We start from the raw sequence: 20570 nt of genomic DNA, 5'->3' as shown, positions 1-20570 counted from the left end.
TCACTGCTTGGGATGCCGTAGGAGCTGCATCTGTCTCAAGCATGCACCCTGCGAGTGGCAGACATGAGGAGCATCGTGCACAATCCGGATTCCCGTTTGACGCTCATAATAGGAGCCATGACGACTACTAAGCAGTAAGCACATATGCCTTTTGTTTCTTAATTTCGATCAACAATTCTAGAGTTGCGTGTACTATTCTAAGTCGTAACTTTATTGGCTGTAATTCAGTGCAAGGCGTAGTGCGGCGGCAGTGCAGATTGCTTTGCCGATTTAAGCATTCTCCAAGAGAAATAAAAAGAGCGGCTCATGAGATTGTATAGACATTTGATTATGCGCAGGATAAACATAGTAATCTTCATACAAGGTCGAGGTGGATGGAAATTTTTCTATGAAATCTATTATGAAGCAATCCCAAGGAAAAAATAGTATGAATTATAATCCTGCGAAACAAACAACCCATGTAGGAAAAAGGTCCTAAGAATTAGTATCCTTTAAGATTTCTTTCAAAATCCTTTGAATCAAAGAGACCTAAAAGTTCACCCGCAAATAAAAAGAGACCTAAAAAGTTCTTCCAATAGATTAATTTTATAAACCTAGCCATGCATGAATCATGATGGTCTTCCCAAAGAAGCCTTAATACTTCCCATGCTTGAGACATAATCATTGTTTCCATATTGACGTGAATGGAAAAATAAGCAGAGAATGCCCTGATCACCGGGAGTGGAGGGGGCAGTGGGCGGCGAGGAAGAAAAGACAAGAGGAGGGAGAAGAATGAGCGATAGCGGTAGAGTGCGGAGGTTGCGCTGCGCACTACGGCTATCCTTGGTGAAATGATGCTGATGCTGACTGTGAATCCCTTTCTTACTTTCTGTTCGATGCCAAAGTTCTGCAAATCAGAATATGTTCCGTATACATGCATGCAACTGCAACCTCGAGCCCCACATATAGGCACCTACCTAGAAACGGCACCGAAACACATCGCCCGCTTGTGAGTTGTGAGTTGTGACACACGAACAGAGCGTGGCGGAGGAGATGATCGGATGGGGCGACGTGTACAAGGTGGTGGCCGCCATGGCGCCGCTCTACTTCGCCCTGGGCCTCGGCTACGGCTCGGTGCGGTGGTGGAAGCTCTTCACGCCGGACCAGTGCGACGCCGTGAACCGCCTCGTGGCCTACTTCGCGGTGCCCTTCTTCGCCTTCGACTTCGCCGCGCGCATGGACCCCTACGCGCTCAACTACCGCGTCCTCGCCGCCGACGCGCTCTCCAAGCTCGCCGTCGCGCTGGCGCTCGCCGCCTGGGCCGCCGCGTCCACGCGCTGCTGCCGCGCCGGCGCCAAGCGCGGCGGGGAGCTGGCCTCCTCGTGGTGCATCACCGGCTTCTCGCTGGCGACGCTGAACAACACGCTCGTGGTGGGCGTGCCGCTGCTGGACGCCATGTACGGCGGGTGGGCGCGAGACCTCGTCGTGCAGATATCGGTGGTGCAGATCATCGTCTACTTTCCGCTGCTGCTGCTGGCGTTCGAGGCGAGGCGTGCGTGCGGTGGTGGCGCAGGGAAGCCTGACGCGGCGGCGGCGGTTTCAGCGAGCGACGACGACGTGGAGGACGGCGGCGCGGAGGGGAGGAGGCGGCGCGAGCCGGTATGGCCGTTGGTGAGAGCGGTCTGGCTCAAGGTGGCACGGAATCCCAACGTTTACGCGGGCGTCCTCGGGGTCGCCTGGTCTTGCGTCACAAACAGGTACGATCCGTATTTCTCTGCATGCACGGACCACACTTAGCTACGTGCAACTTTTTCTCTGGGAGGATGTGATGTTGTTACGCACGAGTCGGACGTCAAGACGGTCTCGATAGTGTGGCAGGATCACATCCTCGTTTTGGTGCCTTTTGTTTTTGAGAACAAAGAACAGACACAGGCGATCATGTGTGCACACTCATCCCTGTGAATTGTGAAGGCATACGCATACCCTATTTTTATGAGCACCTCCGAAAGACTGAACCGGCAAATCATTTTGAAATTGACAAAATCACCATAGACACCTCGTAGTCAAGGGGAACGTCTCCTTCCACTGAGCATGTATCGCCGGAAATCCTGAAATGAATCCATGATAATACGAGCATCAGAACTTGAACCCTAGTGGCCTGGGGATACCGCCGTCCACGATTCACCTAACCATCTAACCACATATTGGTCCGCATCCTTGTTTTGGTGCTGACATATATTCAAAGACTGGTATGACATGATGGGAAAATGTGACTGGGATGTGTCATGGAAAAAACACTTATTGGTTGGGTTAAGGATAGCAAACCACTCTTGCAGTTATATCGAATTTTGGTAGATTTCTTTTGCTATGTCTATTTTTTCTGAAAAAAGATATATGGGTCAAATAAACCACTACAAATACCACTGAATAATTGTACATCAAAGTCCATGAGGGTTGACTGCCTTTATCACCCGAACAGGCAGACGACGCCTGCCTCATGCCGCTCCATCATCGGAGCCAGCTTGTTGTTTTCGATCGCGAACGGGGAGTCATCAAGGCCAACATCGCGGAGAAGAAACCGTTACCGTTGAAAGAGCCACGGGTACAAGAGTCAAACCTCCATTATTTCTCACAAGCCTCACAAGCACTGGAGGCCGTAGCAATGTGGTGGAGGCGAAGCCGGAGAACCAAACAATAAAGGGAAGTCGTTGTCGCCGCGCCAACAAGCCCTTCAAACTATAATCTCATCGACCAGAATGGCCAACCTGAAAATACGCCATCGAGTCACTGGCACAGTCGTAGACGACATCGTTGTGATGGGGAGACTCGGGGGAACCTTATATGCATGTTTGGCGTCAACGTGCCGCCGAAGAAGGGAGGGAAAACATAACACGCAAGAAAGTCAAGAAGGAATGGTAAAAAAATAGAGACATGCAAAAAGGTCTTGTAAATAAAGGACTTTAAATCATAGCTAGGATGACAGTAGAAATTCCAAAGGAATGCATCTGTTTGACATCAGTTCCATGGAAAATCAAACATGAATCCAAACCTTATTTATTCCAAAATCGATCCTTTTTTGATGTCTCGAGGCCACTTTTAGTTTTTGTCTAGAATCCAATGCAATATAGCTTTCACCCTTTACTTTCAATGCTGGCCGTATTTGGTTTTGTGACGATCACAGTCATATGAGGCAATCATACACATTGTAGCCCCGTCAAGACACAAAATAAGACAAGTTAGAAAACGGAGAGAAATTTTCAGGAGGATTTGAAGGGGAAAATGAAAAATAAATAAAACTGATGACAAAATCAAATTAAAGGTAGAAAGGTAAAAACAGGAAACAAAATATGTAAAATTTTAAAAGTATTTACGTACAATTTGGGAATTGTTAATGTTAAAAACCAAAAGGTTCACAAATTTATGTTGGAAATCAATTAATTCAAGAAATATCTCAAATAATTTAACACGCATGAAATCACAAATGCATCACTTAAAAAATAATATGTTCTAATACTGTCGGATGTGATTTTTTCTATGAAGAGACCGGTAAATGTTGTAGCAAGAGCGGTACAAACTGAAAAGTTGTAGGCCTGCAATTAAACTGTGAACGATCGACTCACAGCACAACAATATAATCCCAACATATAATAATCACGCAGAGTTGCACCAAGTTAATGGAACATGTACCCTCTGTCGTTCCCTCCCAAAGTGTTAAGCAAGCTTAGGTGGTTCACACTAAGAAATAATTGAGGTAGAACAAATACTCCTTGTTAGTGGAACAGACGAATAAACACCCATGTGCTCAACAATCTATAATTAAATCAACTTTCAGGTAAATCAGATTGATTCTTGTTGCATCCGGTGCACTTTGCATTCATACCACTGCTGCACACAAAGTAGCACATAGACCTGTCCGAACGCCGGCACACTGGCACCTGGCATCCTTCTGAACGTACTACTCTTGATCGGCCGCTCCTCAATTAGTTCCGTGCATATACAGGTGGCACATCGTGACGCCGAGCATCATCGAAGGCTCGGTGCTGATCATGTCCAGGACCGGCGTCGGGCTCGCCATGTTCAGCATGGGTAAGCTAGCTACCAAATTTTTGGAACAGAACTCACGGAATTACCGACAGCGCGTGTTTTCTGTCTGTCGAAGTGTCGATGCTATGAGTTGGTTGGTTGCATGCAGGCCTGTTCATGGCGCTGCAGGAGAAGATCATCGTCTGCGGGGCCGGCCTGACCGCGCTGGGCATGGCGCTGCGGTTCGTCGCCGGCCCGGCAGCCACCGCCGCCGGAGCCGTCGCCCTGGGGCTCCGCGGTGACGTCCTGCGCCTCGCCATCATACAGGTCACAGCACAATCTACTTCAAAAGTTTTTCATTTCTGAATGATGTACACTACATCGACTGACACGCATGTTGCTTCACCTGGCGATTCGATCGATGTACCGGCAGGCTGCGCTCCCCCAGTCCATCACCACGTTTGTGTTCGCCAAGGAGTACGGCCTGCACGCCGATGTGCTCAGCACCGCGTAAGTAATGGAGTAGTATTATAACTACGTCCGCTTGGTTAATTACTCCTGATTTCTGAATGCGTAGTACGTGTTGTCTGAAACTGTGCGTGCCTTGCTGAATCTTGCAGGGTTATATTCGGGACGCTGGCGTCGTTGCCCGTGTTGATCGTGTACTACATCGTTCTAGGCTTCGTTGGATAGTTAATTAGGGCTTATATACAAGTTCTATATATATCTCCCTAACCCTAGGGACTGACTAACTGATGAGTAAACTGCGTGTACTAGGTTGTAAGTTGTAACTTGCTCTTCTGCAAATAATGATCACAACTAACACCCTCTGAACTGCGCACATAGGTCCCTCGTTAATAAATGGAGCTCCATATGTACCTGTTTATTCTCATTGATAAACTTATCGTAGGGGCGAAGAACTTGTGGGGTGCGTGAGTGTCAGGCTCATTACTGAATCTACACTTGTTATTATCTTTATTTAGCTGTATCAGTTCCAGCACGCTCTGAAGACCCTCCGATCGAGATCAAACGGCCCGGATGAAGCTAGTGAACCGGTACACGGGCCACTACAGAGATGATGTGAGCGATATCCGATCTTCATCCAACGGCCTACATTTAATTACCTAGCTGGCGCCTTTTATTGTTTCTGATCATGTCACATTGAGCTTTCTCTTTTTCACCTTTTACTTCTTCGGTGTAATGGCTCCATATAAAACCTAAGAGTCCTGCCGGAGAGGGCATCAAATTGTAATCGAGTTGTAAAGCCTAGCCGAGGGGAGACTTGTGTGAGATCTCACATTTACGTGAGATCATGAGATCAACCTCAAAATTTCATATTTAGATATCTCAAAAAAAATCCGAAATTATTTGACAACATCTATGTAGGGTATGTCTACAACTCCGAGAAAATTCAGCTCAAAACTCAATGTACATTTGGAGATTCCAAAAAGATAAATTCGAATGTGAATAGTGACAACTTTTGGTGAATAGTACTTTTATACTAATCACATCCTATTTTGTCTTTTTTTTCTTTCTATTAATGTGAGTTGAATTGGGAGTTGAAACTTTTTGGGGGCATACATCAAACATTGATGTGTGTCTATAAAAATTTTTAAGAATGTTTGAACATGTATTTTTTTTCAAAAAAATCGATCGCATAGATCTCACCTAATGTGGGATCTTACACAAGGCTCCCTCAGCCTAGCCGCCATTTTAGTGGTTGCCCTACGCCAGGTAGTACCGCCAAGAAGCAAACTAAACAGGGCTCCGCCTCGCATCTCGGCTCTTCAATCACAGCAATAGTGTGGTAGCATCTGACCACGACCCGCATCCAGCAAGTGTCGTCCATTGATTCGATTATAGGTTTACGGTAGAAACAAATTAGAGCTCCCCAATTTCTATTGAGCAATGGCATTTATCCTTCCGTGGATCCCGTTGCCAAAAGAGTGTGGACGACATTGGGTGGTGACGTTGATTTCCTTTTCCCCCCAGTTTTTGTGCATCTTCTAGTTTCTCTTTCGCGATCCGTTCTTTTTATTATTATTTTTTTATAATTTTGCTTTTCAAGCCATCTAAAAAATGGACTTTCTAGTAATGCACAATGAACATTATTTCATGGACCGTAGACATTTTTAATAGCGATTACTATTTTTAAAATACGTGGAAAAAATAACACCCAATTAATTTTTTATAATATATGCTAAAAAAAATTAAATACGTGGTGAACATTAAGAAATGCATGAGATATTTTTAATACTTAATGGATATTTTTTTAATATGTGATGATATCTTTTTTAAAAAACTGTGATAATTTTTTGAAACAATATGCAGAAAATATTTTTAAATATGTGATAAATAATTTTCAAACACGTGGTGAATATTTTTGTAAAGTGTGACAAATATTTTAAAAAATACATGCTGGACATGTTATGTGCACATTCGTATTTTTTTCTCTGTAGTACTCCCTGTGTAAAAAATGTAAGAGTGTTTAGATCACTCAAATTAGTTTTTTGACTATTTTATATTTTTATTATATAAATAATGTCTTTTTAATGTCTATAAATAAAGCTAAATAATGCGAATAAAACACAAAATGTGTAAATGGGCCGGCCTACCGTGACGGGGTGCACGTTTTAATCTCTATCCCGCATGTAGGACGCGGAATAGGAGGTCTCCGCTAGCATTGGGTCGCTGCGTCCGCGCACGAGAAGCATCTTTTTTTTTTCGTTGGTCACTTTGTTCTTCATGGTCTAATCCGTATTTTCTTTAAATACACATGCATACACTCACCGCTATGAAAACACACACACCTTATCTCTATGAGCACCTTTGAAAAACTGAGCCGGCATATCATATTAAGATTTACGAAGTCATCATAGGCGCATCGTCGTTGACAGGAACGTCCCCTCTCACTGAATGCGCATTGCCGAAAATCCAGAAATAAATGCGTGCACCAGGATTTGTACACTGATAGATTGGGATACCACAATTCCTCTGACTATCCAACCACAGATTGGTTCGCTGTCCAATCCGTATTTGATGGGCCGCAATCTTCTTGTCCCTCTAGCCGCGTCGCTGTTGCCGTCGCCCCTGCCATCTGAACCACCAACCCCTGCCATGGCGGTGGGCCGGCGCGCCGTTTTGCCTCGGTGTCGGCGTGTCGCCTCGCCTTCTCACGCTCAGGAGCCCTTTATGTTCTTTTGTGCACTGCACGATGCATGGGCTTTTTTTTAGATGAACAGAGAGGCAACCTCCCCGGCTCCATTTCTCATAGAAACACGAGGCATGAGCTCGATCGATCGTGCTACGTGCGCGCGCTATATTATATATATATCGATATGATCGAGGACGATCGATCTAGCAGATTGAACACATGTTCGGTCACATTTGCTTACGTAGGGTCCGTCCAAACATGATGATTTGTGTCAGCACATTTGCGCGCGTCTCAAAGACTAAGCCACTAGCCAGTGGCGTTTTTCGTCTCTACCACGCCGACTGCCCGGCCGGGTCGATCGCCGTCCCTCGCCCCATTGCCGTGCTCGCAATATCGCATCGCAGGCAATGCGGTCTCTCTTGGATGCATGCTTCTCCTTGCGTACGTGCCTCTCAGATGATCGTGCGCGTACGCACCTGCCTCTGCCTGCCTTGATGATGTACCGCACAAATTGGTTGCAACTGCATCGACGCTGACGGGCCTAAATGGGGGCAGTAGCCGTTCCATGCTAGCCACCCTGATGACGTTTTAAGATGGGCTGCGCTGGCGGTCATCACTATGTTCCTTCTCTGAGACGCGTCTCACTCACGAGGACCGGTGGATGGGCACCGTCCATCTGTCCCGTACGGTGGGCATGCTCATATTATCGACCCAACTCTCGGATCGCATCAGTCGCAGTCTAACCCACCAGAGAACATCCACTTATCTCTCAAGAAAACCTGCAAAAGCTAGGGAACAGCTATTCAGCTAGTACTACTCCTATCTAGTTATATTAAATATTAATTAGAAACTTAGAACAAAGCTACTGCCTCTATCTAGAAGTTTATATGTCTTACCGCCGCGCTAGCTAGATTGTTTGTTGTTATGCAAGTGATGAAGACCTAATTAATCCTAACATAATCAAGGATGAATCTCTCTCAGACAGTCTACCGTCTAGCAGGTGATCGACCAAATTGACTTTGTTTACCAGCCTTAACTACCGACTCTCTTCGGCAACCCTACCAACTAATTAATTTTAAAGTACGAATGCAGTTGTGTATATCTCTTTTTTAACTGTCATTTCTTTTTTTTCGGAAAAAACTTTCAATCTATTCATCTTCAATCAAGATAGTACAACGAACACTAGAAATAATAAAGATTACATGCAGATCCATAGACCACCTAGCGACGACTACAAGCACTGAAGCAAGCCGAAGGCGCGCCGCTGTCATCGCCCCTCCCTCGCCGAAGCCGGGCAAACCTTGTTGTAGTAGACAGTCGGGAAGTCGTCGTGCTAAGGCCCCATAGAACCAACGCACCAGAACAGCAACCGCCGCGGATGAAGAGTGTAGATCAGAAGGAACCAACCTGAAGACACATGAACGAAAACAAACGACGAACAGATCCGAGCATATCCACCAAAGACAGATCCGCCGGAGACACACCTCCACACGCCCACCGATGATGCTCGACGCATCACCGGAACGGGGGCTAGGCGGGGAGACCTTTATTCCATCTTCAGGGAGCCGCCGTCGTCTCGTCTTCCTGAGCAGGATACAAACCCTAACAAAGCTTGAAAAAAATCTAAAAACGGAGCCCTCCCACCGGTAAGGGCTGAGATCCACTCCGCCTCCATGGCCCTAAGGCCACCGGAGACGGGACAGATCGGCGCCGGCGCCGGCGGGAGGCGGAGAACCCTAGCTTTTTGGGCGGTGGCGGCCGGCTAGGTCGCGTACGTAGCCTGCTGCGTTGAATAGTTTTTAACGGTCATTTCATCTATGCTACTATGTCTATCAATGTTTTTAAGAGTACCTTTGGCGTATGCATCATATGATGTACGCAACAAATCTATGCCGACTGATTGGTTGAATATGCATTGGTTTCCAATCATAGATCTTTCTTCGACAATAGTGGCAGTAGTTCAACCATCCAGTAAGCAATCAATGAATATGACCATGTTAAGAAATCGAGGAAATTGACTTTATATATCAGTTTAACCATCAATCTCTCTTTGCTAATTACATTAGGTTTACTAAAAATAGATAAATAAAGAGAGAAGTGCATATTACACCCCCCAACTCTAGCCTTAGTCTAATATACACCCCCAACTCCAATACCGTCTAATATACACCCCCCAACTCTCAAAACTGGCCATAATTCAACCCTCCCTTCCCTGTTGACCGGTTTTGATCCAGTTTGACCGGTTTTGACTGAGTGAACAGTAAAAATAAAATTTTAAAAACCATAAATACTTTTTTTTGAAAAAATTCAAAAATGTTCCAAGTTTTTTGCACCGCGTGAACAGTAAATTAAAAGAAATCACCTTTTCAGCATGTTTGGACACCTGAGTAAATTCGAGATGTCCGTAAATTCGACTTTTTTTTCAAAATTTCAGCTTGGTGAACAGTAAAATCGATATTTTTAACAAACCCTTTTTTTGCATGGATGATGTTTGAGCGCGTGGTGATTTTTTTTGGATTTTTTCCCGAATTACTATTCACAATGCTGAAAATTTTGATTTTTTTTCAAATTTACGGACATCTCAAATTTACTCAGGTGTCCAAACATGCTAAAAAGGTGATTTTTTTTGAATTTACTGTTCATGCGGTGAAAAAACTTGGAACTTTTTGAATTTTGTCAAAAAAATAATTTTTTGTTTTTAAAATTTTTATTTTTACTGTTCACTCAGTCAAAACCGATCAAACTGGGTCAAAACCGGTCAACGGGGAGGGGAGGGTTGAATTCTAGCCGGTTTTAAGAGTTGGGGGTGTATTTTAGACGGTATTGGAGTTAAGGGGTGTATATTAGACTAGGGCTAGAGTTGGGGGTGTAATATGCACTTCTCTCATAAATAAATAAAAACACAAATAAAACAAATGAAATTGACATAACATAGCCTCAACAAACACGAAACTTTAGTATTTCCACTTCCGCTTTTTTATCACCAACCTTCTACTGACCAGCGACAGATGGCTGACATTTTGACATGCCTTGACTAGATGGTTGATGCCACAAATTTACTCATGTAACCTCATCGAAAACCTTACAGCTTGTGGAAACGACTATAATTCAATCAACTCCTAGGTGCAAAAATAGAAAAAAAATGTATGTGGGCCATTGGATCTCCGATGGATGGCCTGAAGTGATCATGCAGGAGGGGTTCTATACATTTAAAAAAATGACTAACTGCTATATACAAAAAGGAGTTCCACACTAGGTTCTGCATGACCAATCTTGACCATCATCCACTAGAAATCCAACAGCCCAACGGGGAGGGCGTTTTGGCTTCCAGGTGCATTTGCTCCCGCATGAACAGTAAAAACATAGTATTTTTTTTTTGTAGATGTTCTTGTTAGTGTCACAAGCATGCTTGACAATTTTCATGTGAAACGGAGTAGCAGTGTTTCGTCGGTGAAAAAACAAATTTGGTTGTAACATTTGGGGTTCAATTTTTTTTGTGCAGGCCAAAATGCTTAACTTTTTTACCTAAAAATTTGCATATAGCATTTGGATGTGACTATGAACACATCCAATTTTTTGTTGGGATTTCTTTGACACTTTAAAAATCATTTTCCGCGCATAGGAGCACGTGCACCTGGAGCCGAATTGGATTTCCGCGGCCTATTTTTTTTCTATTTTTTTGCAACCTAAGCTTGTCTACAAGTCCTGACTGTGAAAGCGTATGCGTGTAACACATTCATAACTACTCCATCCGTTCCCTTTTACTCTTGTTATAAGATTTTTCTAAAGTCAAACTTTATGAAGCTTGACCAACCTTGTAAAAAATACCAACACTCACAATATGAAATCAGTATCATTAGATGCATTATGAAACCAATTTCATATTGTATATATTTAGTATTATAGATGTTGATAATTTTTAATATAAATTCGATCAAACTTTAAAATTTGACTTATAAGACAAATCTTATACGCGGAGTAAAAGTAAAAGAGAAAACTAAGGAGTATATGCATGGGCATGGCGTCCACACACGCCACAAAACAGTGGCATGGTATAACATGCAGGCCTGCAGCCGGCTGCAGATCGATTGGTTGGTTGACATAGACATAGCTAAATACCGGCGTCAGCCAGGAATATCTCTTTCAGAGTGAATATGCACTCGGTTTAGCCGCCAGCCCGCATGCGACCATATCGGATTGACCGTATCCATCGGGACTGAATTCAGCATATCTGAGCCGTCGATCCATTTTGCAGTCAATTCATGTGCCGGCTAGCTTTGCTTGTCTGCATACGTTAATTGGCAGCTTGTCAGAGACTCAGAGTAAGTACGCTAGCGAGAGATACGTCCAAATTAACTGCATTTTAACTCTGTATATGTACTTGGTCCAGAGGCAGCGTCAGATCGAGATTTATTTATTGCCCTTGACCTGAAATAATGGAGCTATGCATTAATCCAACTTGGAGTACGGGCGATCGACAATTTCGATCTGTAGCTAGTGTGACCAGTCCACGAAAACATGGGCATCTACAGTAGCTAGTGATGCATGGAACCGTTCAATATTTCGCTGCTTTTCTCTTTCCTTTATGTTCTCTGTCGCCGCTGACTTATGCTAAGAACCTAATTAAACTCGGGATGGACATGTACATTGATGTGTGCTGTTGTATGTTGCAACGAAGGAAGTATAGCGCATATGACGAAGTAGTCCTAGCACATATGCAAACAAGCCCACTAGTAAGGAAAAAAGGGTGTGGTGGAAAATCATCGTGACTAACCATCCATGTCGAATGATTCTTCTGTCTCGGTCTGAAAGCATGATGTGCTAACATTATCGTGTAAAAATCATCCTGAAAGGTCAATCTTTGACTTCCCTGCGATGCTGGCAAAGTTCTCAATGCCTTGATCACTTGTGGTGAGAGCGGTTTTTTGTATAGGTCTTGAGAGCCATGGGGTTTGGACATGGTCATAATTTTTTGCCCATAGATTTTTTCATGGATGGGCAGGGACTACCTTCATGGATATGGATATGGATTTGATATTGCTCAACCCGATTCAAACACGATCAATTGCCATGCTTCGCTTTGATAACCTCTGACAGCTCACCAAAAGTCTCCGACAACCTATGCTCCACATGCTTGGACGTATGGATGTTGCACGCCTTGTTCTTCTTTTCCAGACGCCGGCTTCGTCAACCCGTCATCCTTCTCCCCATGCAAACGCGTTGGGGTCCCCAACAGAGGGTGTGTGACTGCACAAGTAACCTTGATGAGAACATCCTCCGGAGATAATGATAGTGCCTTAGCATGCGCCACCTCCGCAATAACACTGCTCACCTCAACCAGAACGCTAGACTCGTCGAAGTCCCCCATCATGCACCCCGTGTTGAAACCAAGCGACTCCTCTAAACTAACAATTAGACGTGCAAGGGACTGCACATCGAAAGACGAGGAGCATTCACTGAGGTGGGATGACCAGAACTTAGCCTCCGAGCACATTGGACCAACGAATTCCTTGTTATGTTATGCTCCAAATTCAAGTATAAAGTGAAAGACTAATTTCTGATGAGTGAGCGGAGCGAGGCCCGTCGCCAGTAGGCTTGGGCGAAGCGGGTAAGTATTGACCTAGGTCACTTGTGTTATATATACTTCTTGTAAGCCACCACATGGAATAAGTTTATCGGTTGTAAATCCCCAGTGTTTGTAACCTCCCATGATATAGTGATGATTTGCTGGCTGGTGCCCGTGTTTTCCCCCTCCATGTTGGAGGGTTTTCCACGTTAAATCTTGTGTCCATTGCTTGTTTTCGTTCTTCGTTGTGTTGATCTGCCTGCCGTATCTCTAACATTCCTCACCCCACCAACGAGACAACATTGGTTAACCACACCTCATCTCCCCAAGCACAGCAAACCACAAGACAGTTGACAGTAGGCAATACCCACAAGACAGTAGGCTCCATTGCTTGTTTTCGTTCATCAAGGATAGGATCACTGTGCCACGGGATCGATGCCCACTGGCCTAGCCGAGAGCATAGCAACAAGGATATCCTGGTCGAGAACGTGAGGGTAGATGCAGGAGTCCGTAGGATGAGCTAAGCGATCTCCAAGGGGCGGCACCAAGAGAGCCTCGGCGCACGAATGTGTCCTAGAAGTAAGGCCGGCTAGCACGTCACCGCCAACCCCAACACTGAGCCAACGGCCGGGGGGAGGCACCGACGAGGATTGCTTCAACAAAGGGGCCAGGGCATTGTATGGCAAGATGGAAATCCTTGTAGGAGTGCCATAACTTAGCGGTTCCTAGTAGTCCATGGTGAAATGCTTGCGCCTGAGACAACAAAAACACCGTCCGCCCATCCATTTGAGGTAGGCGACACGCTCAGCCAGTCTAACCACCGGATGCAACTTCGATGACGTAACCCACTGCCCCTAGCAACATGCACGCATCCCCTGCTCCCTTGCACGTCAACCCATCCTCCATGGTTTGCGTCAGCTGACGAATCCCCTCCTCCAGTCACCATAGCGTCGTCTCAGACTACCATCGAATTAAGTTGGGGATGCGGAGGGGAGGGCGAAGTAGCAGCAACATCTTCGTTCGTACTAGCCCGCACGCTACAAGCACTTAGTGGCATGCCAACAGCGAGCCAAGCAACAGGGCGACAGCTAGTAGCGCACATCGTGGCAGTGGGCTCCCGGACCACCAGGGACTTGAGGCAAGGCGCCTATGCAAAAGGGCAAAGGCAGGCGAGGGAGCCAAGTCGGTGGACGGGGAGGGTGGGAGCGAGTCGGCCACCATCTCGAAAGACGAGGATAGCCTCGGGTGCGACAACAAAGGCACATTTGGATTTGATTGACCTGACCCTGATGTTCGCACGCGGGAGGGGCGCGACGGCGTGAGAGAACTGGATGCGGGAGGTGGCAAGGAGGGCTTGAACGGGGGCAGAGTAAGGGCAAGGGGCCGCCGACGACGGCGTACGTGCGCGGGCGTTACCAGAGCGGTGTAGTACTGGAGTAGTAAAACTTTCACCAGGAAGAAGCAATGGCAATCTTTAGTTTGATACTCAATGGGTAAATCCCACATTGAAAAATGAAAAACTAAATCCCACATTGAAAAATGAAAAACTAAATCCCACATTGAAAATGACACTGGCAACCAAAATGGCACAACGGGAGGAGCCCACCCTCTGCGTCCATTACTATTACTAAGACTAGTCACAATGGGAGTAACTTCAACAGTAACATCGAGTCCAACTCAGTAAATTTGCTTATGTGACAATGAGTTAATGAAGAGAGAGGTAGTTATAGTAACTTAGCTAGTTACTGTAACATCACATGTCCCAATGCAATATGAGTCTATAATCTAATAAATTAATCTTTACATGTTACCACACTTAAGTTACTATCCACTATGAAGATAGTGACATAATCTAGGGATATATGTTTAACGCTGGGAACGGTTTGGACTGAAACCAGAGTTTCAGTCAGTTTTCGTATTGGACTGCTTTTGGATTGGATGAAATGGGCTAAATCCCTAAATTAGTTTAATTTGGTCTGGGCTTTAACTATTGTTGGACTGGGTTGGCCCGGTCTGGACAGGAACCGAACTGGCCTCAAACCGTTTCGATCCATAGTCTGAAACCGGATCGAGGACCAAATCGACAACGCAGCCTGACCTAGCTAGGAACGCCTCCACTGCCTGCCGCCCTCCGCCGCCAACCGGGATCTTCCGCCGCCGCCCGCCGGCCGACTGGAGCTTGGTCGCGGCCTTCCCATCCCTCTGACACCATCCGTCCAGGTCCAGTGGATCGCCGTCTTCCCCTCCCTGGCTGGAGCTTGGCTGCCGGTCACCGCTACGATGCACCGGTTGCCGACTTGCCGCTGCCATTGCCACTGGCTGGAGCTCGGCAGGTCAATGCATCACCAGCCTTCTCTCCCCCTCTCTCCCTCTCTCTCTCTCTCTCCTCTCTTTCTCTGTCTCGGAACCCCACCCGTCTCTGCAGGTGAGGGTGAGACGCCGCCGATCAAGAGGCCGTCGCCGGTGACCGCTCGTCCTGAAAGTATGGAGCCGTGGTAGGATGTGAGTTAAATCCATGTAAAACCGATGAACAGTACTCCTGCATGTGTGCTTAATGTAGCCATGTTTGATTGGTGCTGATAATTAAGTCACATTCAAGTATATGTTCCCAGTAAGTACATTCTGGCTGATGTTAATCGATTCATGTCCGTACTAGTTGTTCTCTTGTTGTTAGCAAGAAAGCTCCATAATTTGTCATATCACTATCTTGTTGAATCTCTTATCTTTAATCGTGTGTTGGGTCTGAAGCTCCAACTACATGATCGATGATTCTGCATTTGAAGGAACAGTGAGAAATAGCAGCACCAACGATCGATAAAATCATAAAATCAAGACGAGAGGCTTAAGTAAGATGGCAGTAAGGAAATTGCAGTGGTCAATTTTTGTTCTTGTTCAGAGGCCAAATCAAATACTGCCTCCATTATTGTTCTCCATCGTATTTTTGCAATCGGCAACTGGTCTTCTTGTGAGAGATTAAACAAAATAGAGATTCAGATAAAATGTAAGTTTTACATGTGCTTTTAGCTCGTCCTGAAAGGGCAAGCTATCCTTTTCCTAGTAAAACTGGGTTACTACTCATATTCCTTGTCCATGGATTGAAACTATGGGTTAAATCCATAAATGACATATGGTTTGGATTGGTCTGGGTGGAAAACGCATGTGGTTTGGTTTGGTTTGGATGCTAGCTTAATTATTTTGGTTTGGTTTGGTTTGGTTTGGTTGCTGTAGGTGTAGTCATATGGTTTGGGCTGGGTTTAGTTTGAACGTCAAACTATTCCTAGGTTTATATATGTTACTATCTATTGTGGCTAGTCTAAGTACTACTACTACTTAACACCGATCGACGACTGGCCTTCGCCTCGAGCGTGTGTAGCCATTACTCAGGTGCGGAGGCACGTGCCTGCGCTAGGCAAGAGCTCGTCGAGATCTCGCTCACGTGCTCGCCGCGATCCGTCCGTCCGTCCATCCATCACAAGGGCCATAATATTGACGCAAACCATTGTCCGCACCGCACCGCGCCGCGCGTCACGGTGCAGGCAGGAAAAACAGGGAAGGGACGCCGCAGGAGAAAGAAGACACCGCAATTGATCTCATCTCCCTCGGGCTCGGGCTCGCTCTCTCTTTCCCCATCGTCACCGCGCCTCCCTTTCCTTCCTCGTTCCTATCGCCCGTCCCATCTCCACCGCCCCCCGCCCCCCCCGCGCCATCCCGAGTTCCCGACCCTCACCCCTCGCCCCTCCATTTAAACCCCACCCGTCGGCGGCCGAATCTCGGACCGCCCCCGCGACCGACCCCCCCATGCTGCGCTGCCACATCCCGCCGCAATGCGGCCCGGCCCCGCTCGGCCGCCGCGGCCTGCCCCGGGCGGTGCGCTGCGCCGCGCGGGCCCCGTCGCGTGGGGCCGTCGCCGCGGCGGCGGCGGCGGCGGCGCAGGTCGCCGCGGCGGCGGTGGCCACGGCCGAGGGGCGCGAGGGGGCGGAGCGGCCCGGCCTGGCGGAGCGGCTGCGGATGGGGAGCCTCCTCGAGGACGGCCTCTCCTACAAGGAGAGCTTCATCGTCCGCTGCTACGAGGTCGGCATCAACAAGACCGCCACCGTCGAGACCATCGCCAACCTCCTCCAGGTACGCGCGCGGCTCCTCAACTCTCTCTCCCTCTCTCTCTCCGCCCCCCGAGGAGATCCGGGAAGGAGGAAGCTCGATTCCTGCCGGCCTGTCTGCTATAGATTGCGAAATGAGATGCCATCGCCCACCCCCTTGGGGCTCTCAAGAGCTAGCTAGGGGTTCGGATCTGAATTTTCGTACCTTCAGAGTTATGGCAGATTCAGAGCTCCTGCTGCTGGGCCGCCATTAGAATTTAGCAAGGGGAGTTCCTAGTTAGTGCCATTATGCTCAAAAATGTGCTGGGTGCCCTTTGCCTAAGTTGAGAGCTCGAGCTTGAACAATTTAGCTATCCTAGCGCCCGTGATATCACCCACAGAATTGCGCGTCACGCTCAAAACTAGTGTGACTTTTCCTTTGTCCATGGTTAACTAAAGCCTGGGCTCTTGAAATCCTGTGCTCAAATATCTGATAGGGAACACCAGTGCTATTGTGGATCGAGTCAGTCTAAGTAATTCTGCGTGCTGCAAGAATTTCAGTGGGGCTGTTACCGAATCTCGTGGATTTGCTTGCTTTGCCATATAGTCAACTAATCTCCGTTCTCACAATAAATAAATCAAGTAACATTTCATTATAAGTACGCTACGAAATGTAACGTCCTGGATGATCCATCTGTCATGGCATAATGGTGGGCTTGTCGATAACTGTCTCATTATTTTTTCTTTTATGGCCTATTTGTGATAAGCTTTCTTGTAACTGCAGGAGGTAGGGTGTAATCATGCACAAAGCGTTGGGTTCTCCACCGACGGTTTTGCCACGACTACAACAATGAGAGAACTTGGACTCATTTGGGTGACAAATAGGATGCACATTGAGATCTACAAATACCCTGCTTGGTAAATTTGCAAGAGAAAGATAATATTTGTTCCCGCCGTTCTCCTTGAAGCATGATTTAGTCCTGACTTGGGTAATTCTTCTACGTATAGGGGTGATGTTGTTGAGATCGAAACATGGTGCCAAGCTGATGGAAAGATCGGTACTCGGCGTGATTGGATCCTTAAGGATTTAGCTAATGGTGAAGTTATTGGTAGAGCTACCAGGTACATACTGCTCAAGTGTGAAGCTTAAGCTTTTTTGTTCCGTTAGAGATACTCATCATGCTTGTTCACAGTTAGAACCACTGTTATGTGTAATGGAAGAAGAAAAAAAAAGACAAGTAATTGTTTTGTACCTGTTTTATAACTAACTATATGTCTTGCCTTTTTTAACTTCATCTCCACCTTGTTATCTGCACCTTTTCTTCTCCATGCATATTTAGCAAAGTTAGTTTCTAAGACAGTCATCAGAGTTTCAGCAACTAAAATTAAAGTATGTCAATAATGAAAATATGTACTTCTCCATGCAAATCTGGCAAAGTAAGTTTCTATGACAGTAATCAGACTTTCCAGTTGTTCTTGCAGTATACTTTATTTGATGTGGTCTGCTGTACTTATTTGCTGCTTGTTGACTTAATAGCAGCCCTAATGATCCATGCTTAAGAAGGAGGATCGGTTAGGGACTTTGTTTGGCTGTTCAACATATGTTTACATAACTGAAGTTTAATAGTTTAGTACAGAGCTAGATCTCTCACTGTGCTCAGCACAAGTAATGAAGTCGTATCACTTGTTTTTCCAGCAAGTGGGTCATGATGAACCAAAATACACGCAGACTTCAAAGAGTCAGTGACGAAGTCAGGGATGAGGTGTTTATCCACTGTCCAAAGAGTCCAAGGTAAGTCGGTACTCATATTTTCCTCTTCTTTAGGCTTGAACTGAGATATATCGCCTCTTTTATAATTCAAATGTGCTCCACTGCACACTCTTATGGTCTTATGTGATTCAATGTATAAATGTTCTTGAATAACTTGAAAATTGCTGTAATATTTTTTCCCCATTTTAGTCAGTCACAGATAACAAATTACCATTCTGCAGATTAGCATTCCCTGAGGAAAATAATGGTAGTCTGAAGAAGATTCCTGTTCTAACAGATCCTGCACAGCACTCGAGGCTCGGTCTAGTGGTTAGTTTTTCTCCCCTTTATGGATGGTTGTTATGACCTGCACTTGAGCAACTGTAATGCTGACATGCCTTAACTTCTGAATTGCAGCCTAGAAGAGCTGATCTGGACATGAACCAACATGTCAATAATGTCACTTACATTGGTTGGGTCCTCGAAGTGAGTTTTCCAGCAGCCCTTTTTGTAATCATCAGTTCACCGTTCCTCCTTTTGCCTGAGTTATCCTGTTTCCAAACTTCCTTTATTGAGATAGATATCTCGAGTAGTTCACTATCACTTATTTGGTTATTTCTTAACACTCCCTTCTGTAAACAATCACTTGCTGGAATCATGTATAAATGTATCCTTGTTGATTTGTGATAGTTTCTGATATCTCTTTTCTTTTTCCTCTCAAACCACAGAGCATACCTCAAGATATTATTGATACCCACGAGTTGCAAACAATCACTCTTGACTACAGAAGAGAATGCCAGCATGATGACATAGTCGATTCTCTCACCTATATAGAGGAGGAGGAGATAAATTCTAATGGATCTCTGTTTTCAGCGCCGCACCCAGAAGAGCAGCGTCAGTTCTTGCACTGCTTGAGATTTGCTGGGGCTGGGGACGAGATCAACCGTGGTCGCACCGTGTGGAGGAAACTGGCTAGATAGAAAGTGATATGTATTTGCTCATATGTATTGTGCTGTTCCATTTGTTTTACCGTTTTGCTCTTTGCGACCGGCGCCGCATCAGGAGAGGATCAATTGTACCCGGAATTTTGTGATTACCTTTGTGACATGTGTAACAATCAATGCCAACCTGTGGCAAATGTTGGACCTCAGCTGGTGTTCATCCGTTTTGGACTATGCAATATATGTATGTATACAAGACTACAAGAGGTCCATTGACATGCTGGTCCAATTCTTGATTGCAAGTTCGCCACAAGTATATCATTGCATCAAGGGTTGATCTTATGGTCATTGCCAAATGCTGGTGTGTTCTGTTCGTTTCTCTCTGGGATAACACCGAGGTTGGTGTCAAAATGTGCCACTTGGTCGGTCCATATGTTTTTGCCATGTTATTATTCATCGTCTCAGATCCTCCATGGAACTAGCAAAGTCGTAAGGTAGGTTCAAAACATAGAGACTGGCAAAAAAGTTTGAAGCAAAAAAACAGTAGCAGAGTGTGCTACTGCCAACAAATTCGTGAGAAATGGGCAAGACATTTTCAGCAATCACATGCCTTCAGGGTAACTTCAGTTCCATCAAGGAACCCCATAATCACAGCTACTGGGTCACTCAGTGGTGTTTTGCAGCACCAAAACACATCGAAGATAAGTTGCTATGCTGAAGCGTCTCCAATTGACCACACACCAGAAGCAGGACACATCCGTTTAAAGAAAGAAAGAAAGAAAGAAAGAAAAAAGCAGGACACTTCCAGCCCGTGGTTCGTTTTAGGGTCGGTGGAGCAGCTTACAGCCGTTTGCTGGAGCAATCAGCCTTTCTTTGGGCCTCTGTCTCTGGCGCCGTGTAGCCGGAAACTACTAGGTGAGCTTGGGCGCCTGGCTGTATTTTTCTTCTTCTGTTTTTTCAAGTCCCAGGAGATCATACATACACATGACTAAAGTATCATGTGCAGATTTTAAGCTTGATGCAAACAAATGTATTCGTGAGGCCTGTGGAAAATGGACAAATTAACTGCACAAAAGAAGTT

At 45.8% G+C, this 20570-nt stretch overlaps 2 protein-coding genes across 2 annotated transcripts; both read left to right on the top strand.

The window, feature by feature from the left end:
* Positions 1-754: 754 nt before the first annotated feature.
* Positions 755-4888, top strand: LOC125551441 (putative auxin efflux carrier component 5b). The gene is made up of 5 exons (XM_048714690.2): positions 755-1736; positions 3980-4065; positions 4172-4329; positions 4436-4512; positions 4623-4888. Exons 1-5 carry the CDS (start codon positions 1033-1035, stop codon positions 4693-4695), a joined length of 1098 nt encoding a protein of 365 aa, XP_048570647.1. The 5' UTR covers positions 755-1032; the 3' UTR covers positions 4696-4888.
* An 11460-nt stretch (positions 4889-16348) lies between these two features.
* LOC125509879 (oleoyl-acyl carrier protein thioesterase 1, chloroplastic) lies at positions 16349-19765 on the top strand. Its single transcript, XM_048674903.2, has 7 exons — positions 16349-16844; positions 17583-17716; positions 17807-17920; positions 18495-18590; positions 18791-18878; positions 18966-19034; positions 19277-19765. Exons 1-7 carry the CDS (start codon positions 16521-16523, stop codon positions 19526-19528), a joined length of 1077 nt encoding a protein of 358 aa, XP_048530860.1. The 5' UTR covers positions 16349-16520; the 3' UTR covers positions 19529-19765.
* The last annotated feature ends 805 nt before the right edge of the window (positions 19766-20570 follow it).

This window comes from Triticum urartu, chromosome 5A (assembly GCF_056163025.1).
Source record: "Triticum urartu cultivar PI428250 chromosome 5A, HENAU_Tu73, whole genome shotgun sequence".
In the NCBI taxonomy this organism is placed as follows: domain Eukaryota; kingdom Viridiplantae; phylum Streptophyta; class Magnoliopsida; order Poales; family Poaceae; genus Triticum; species Triticum urartu.
This window is presented reverse-complemented; position numbering and strand designations above follow the sequence as displayed.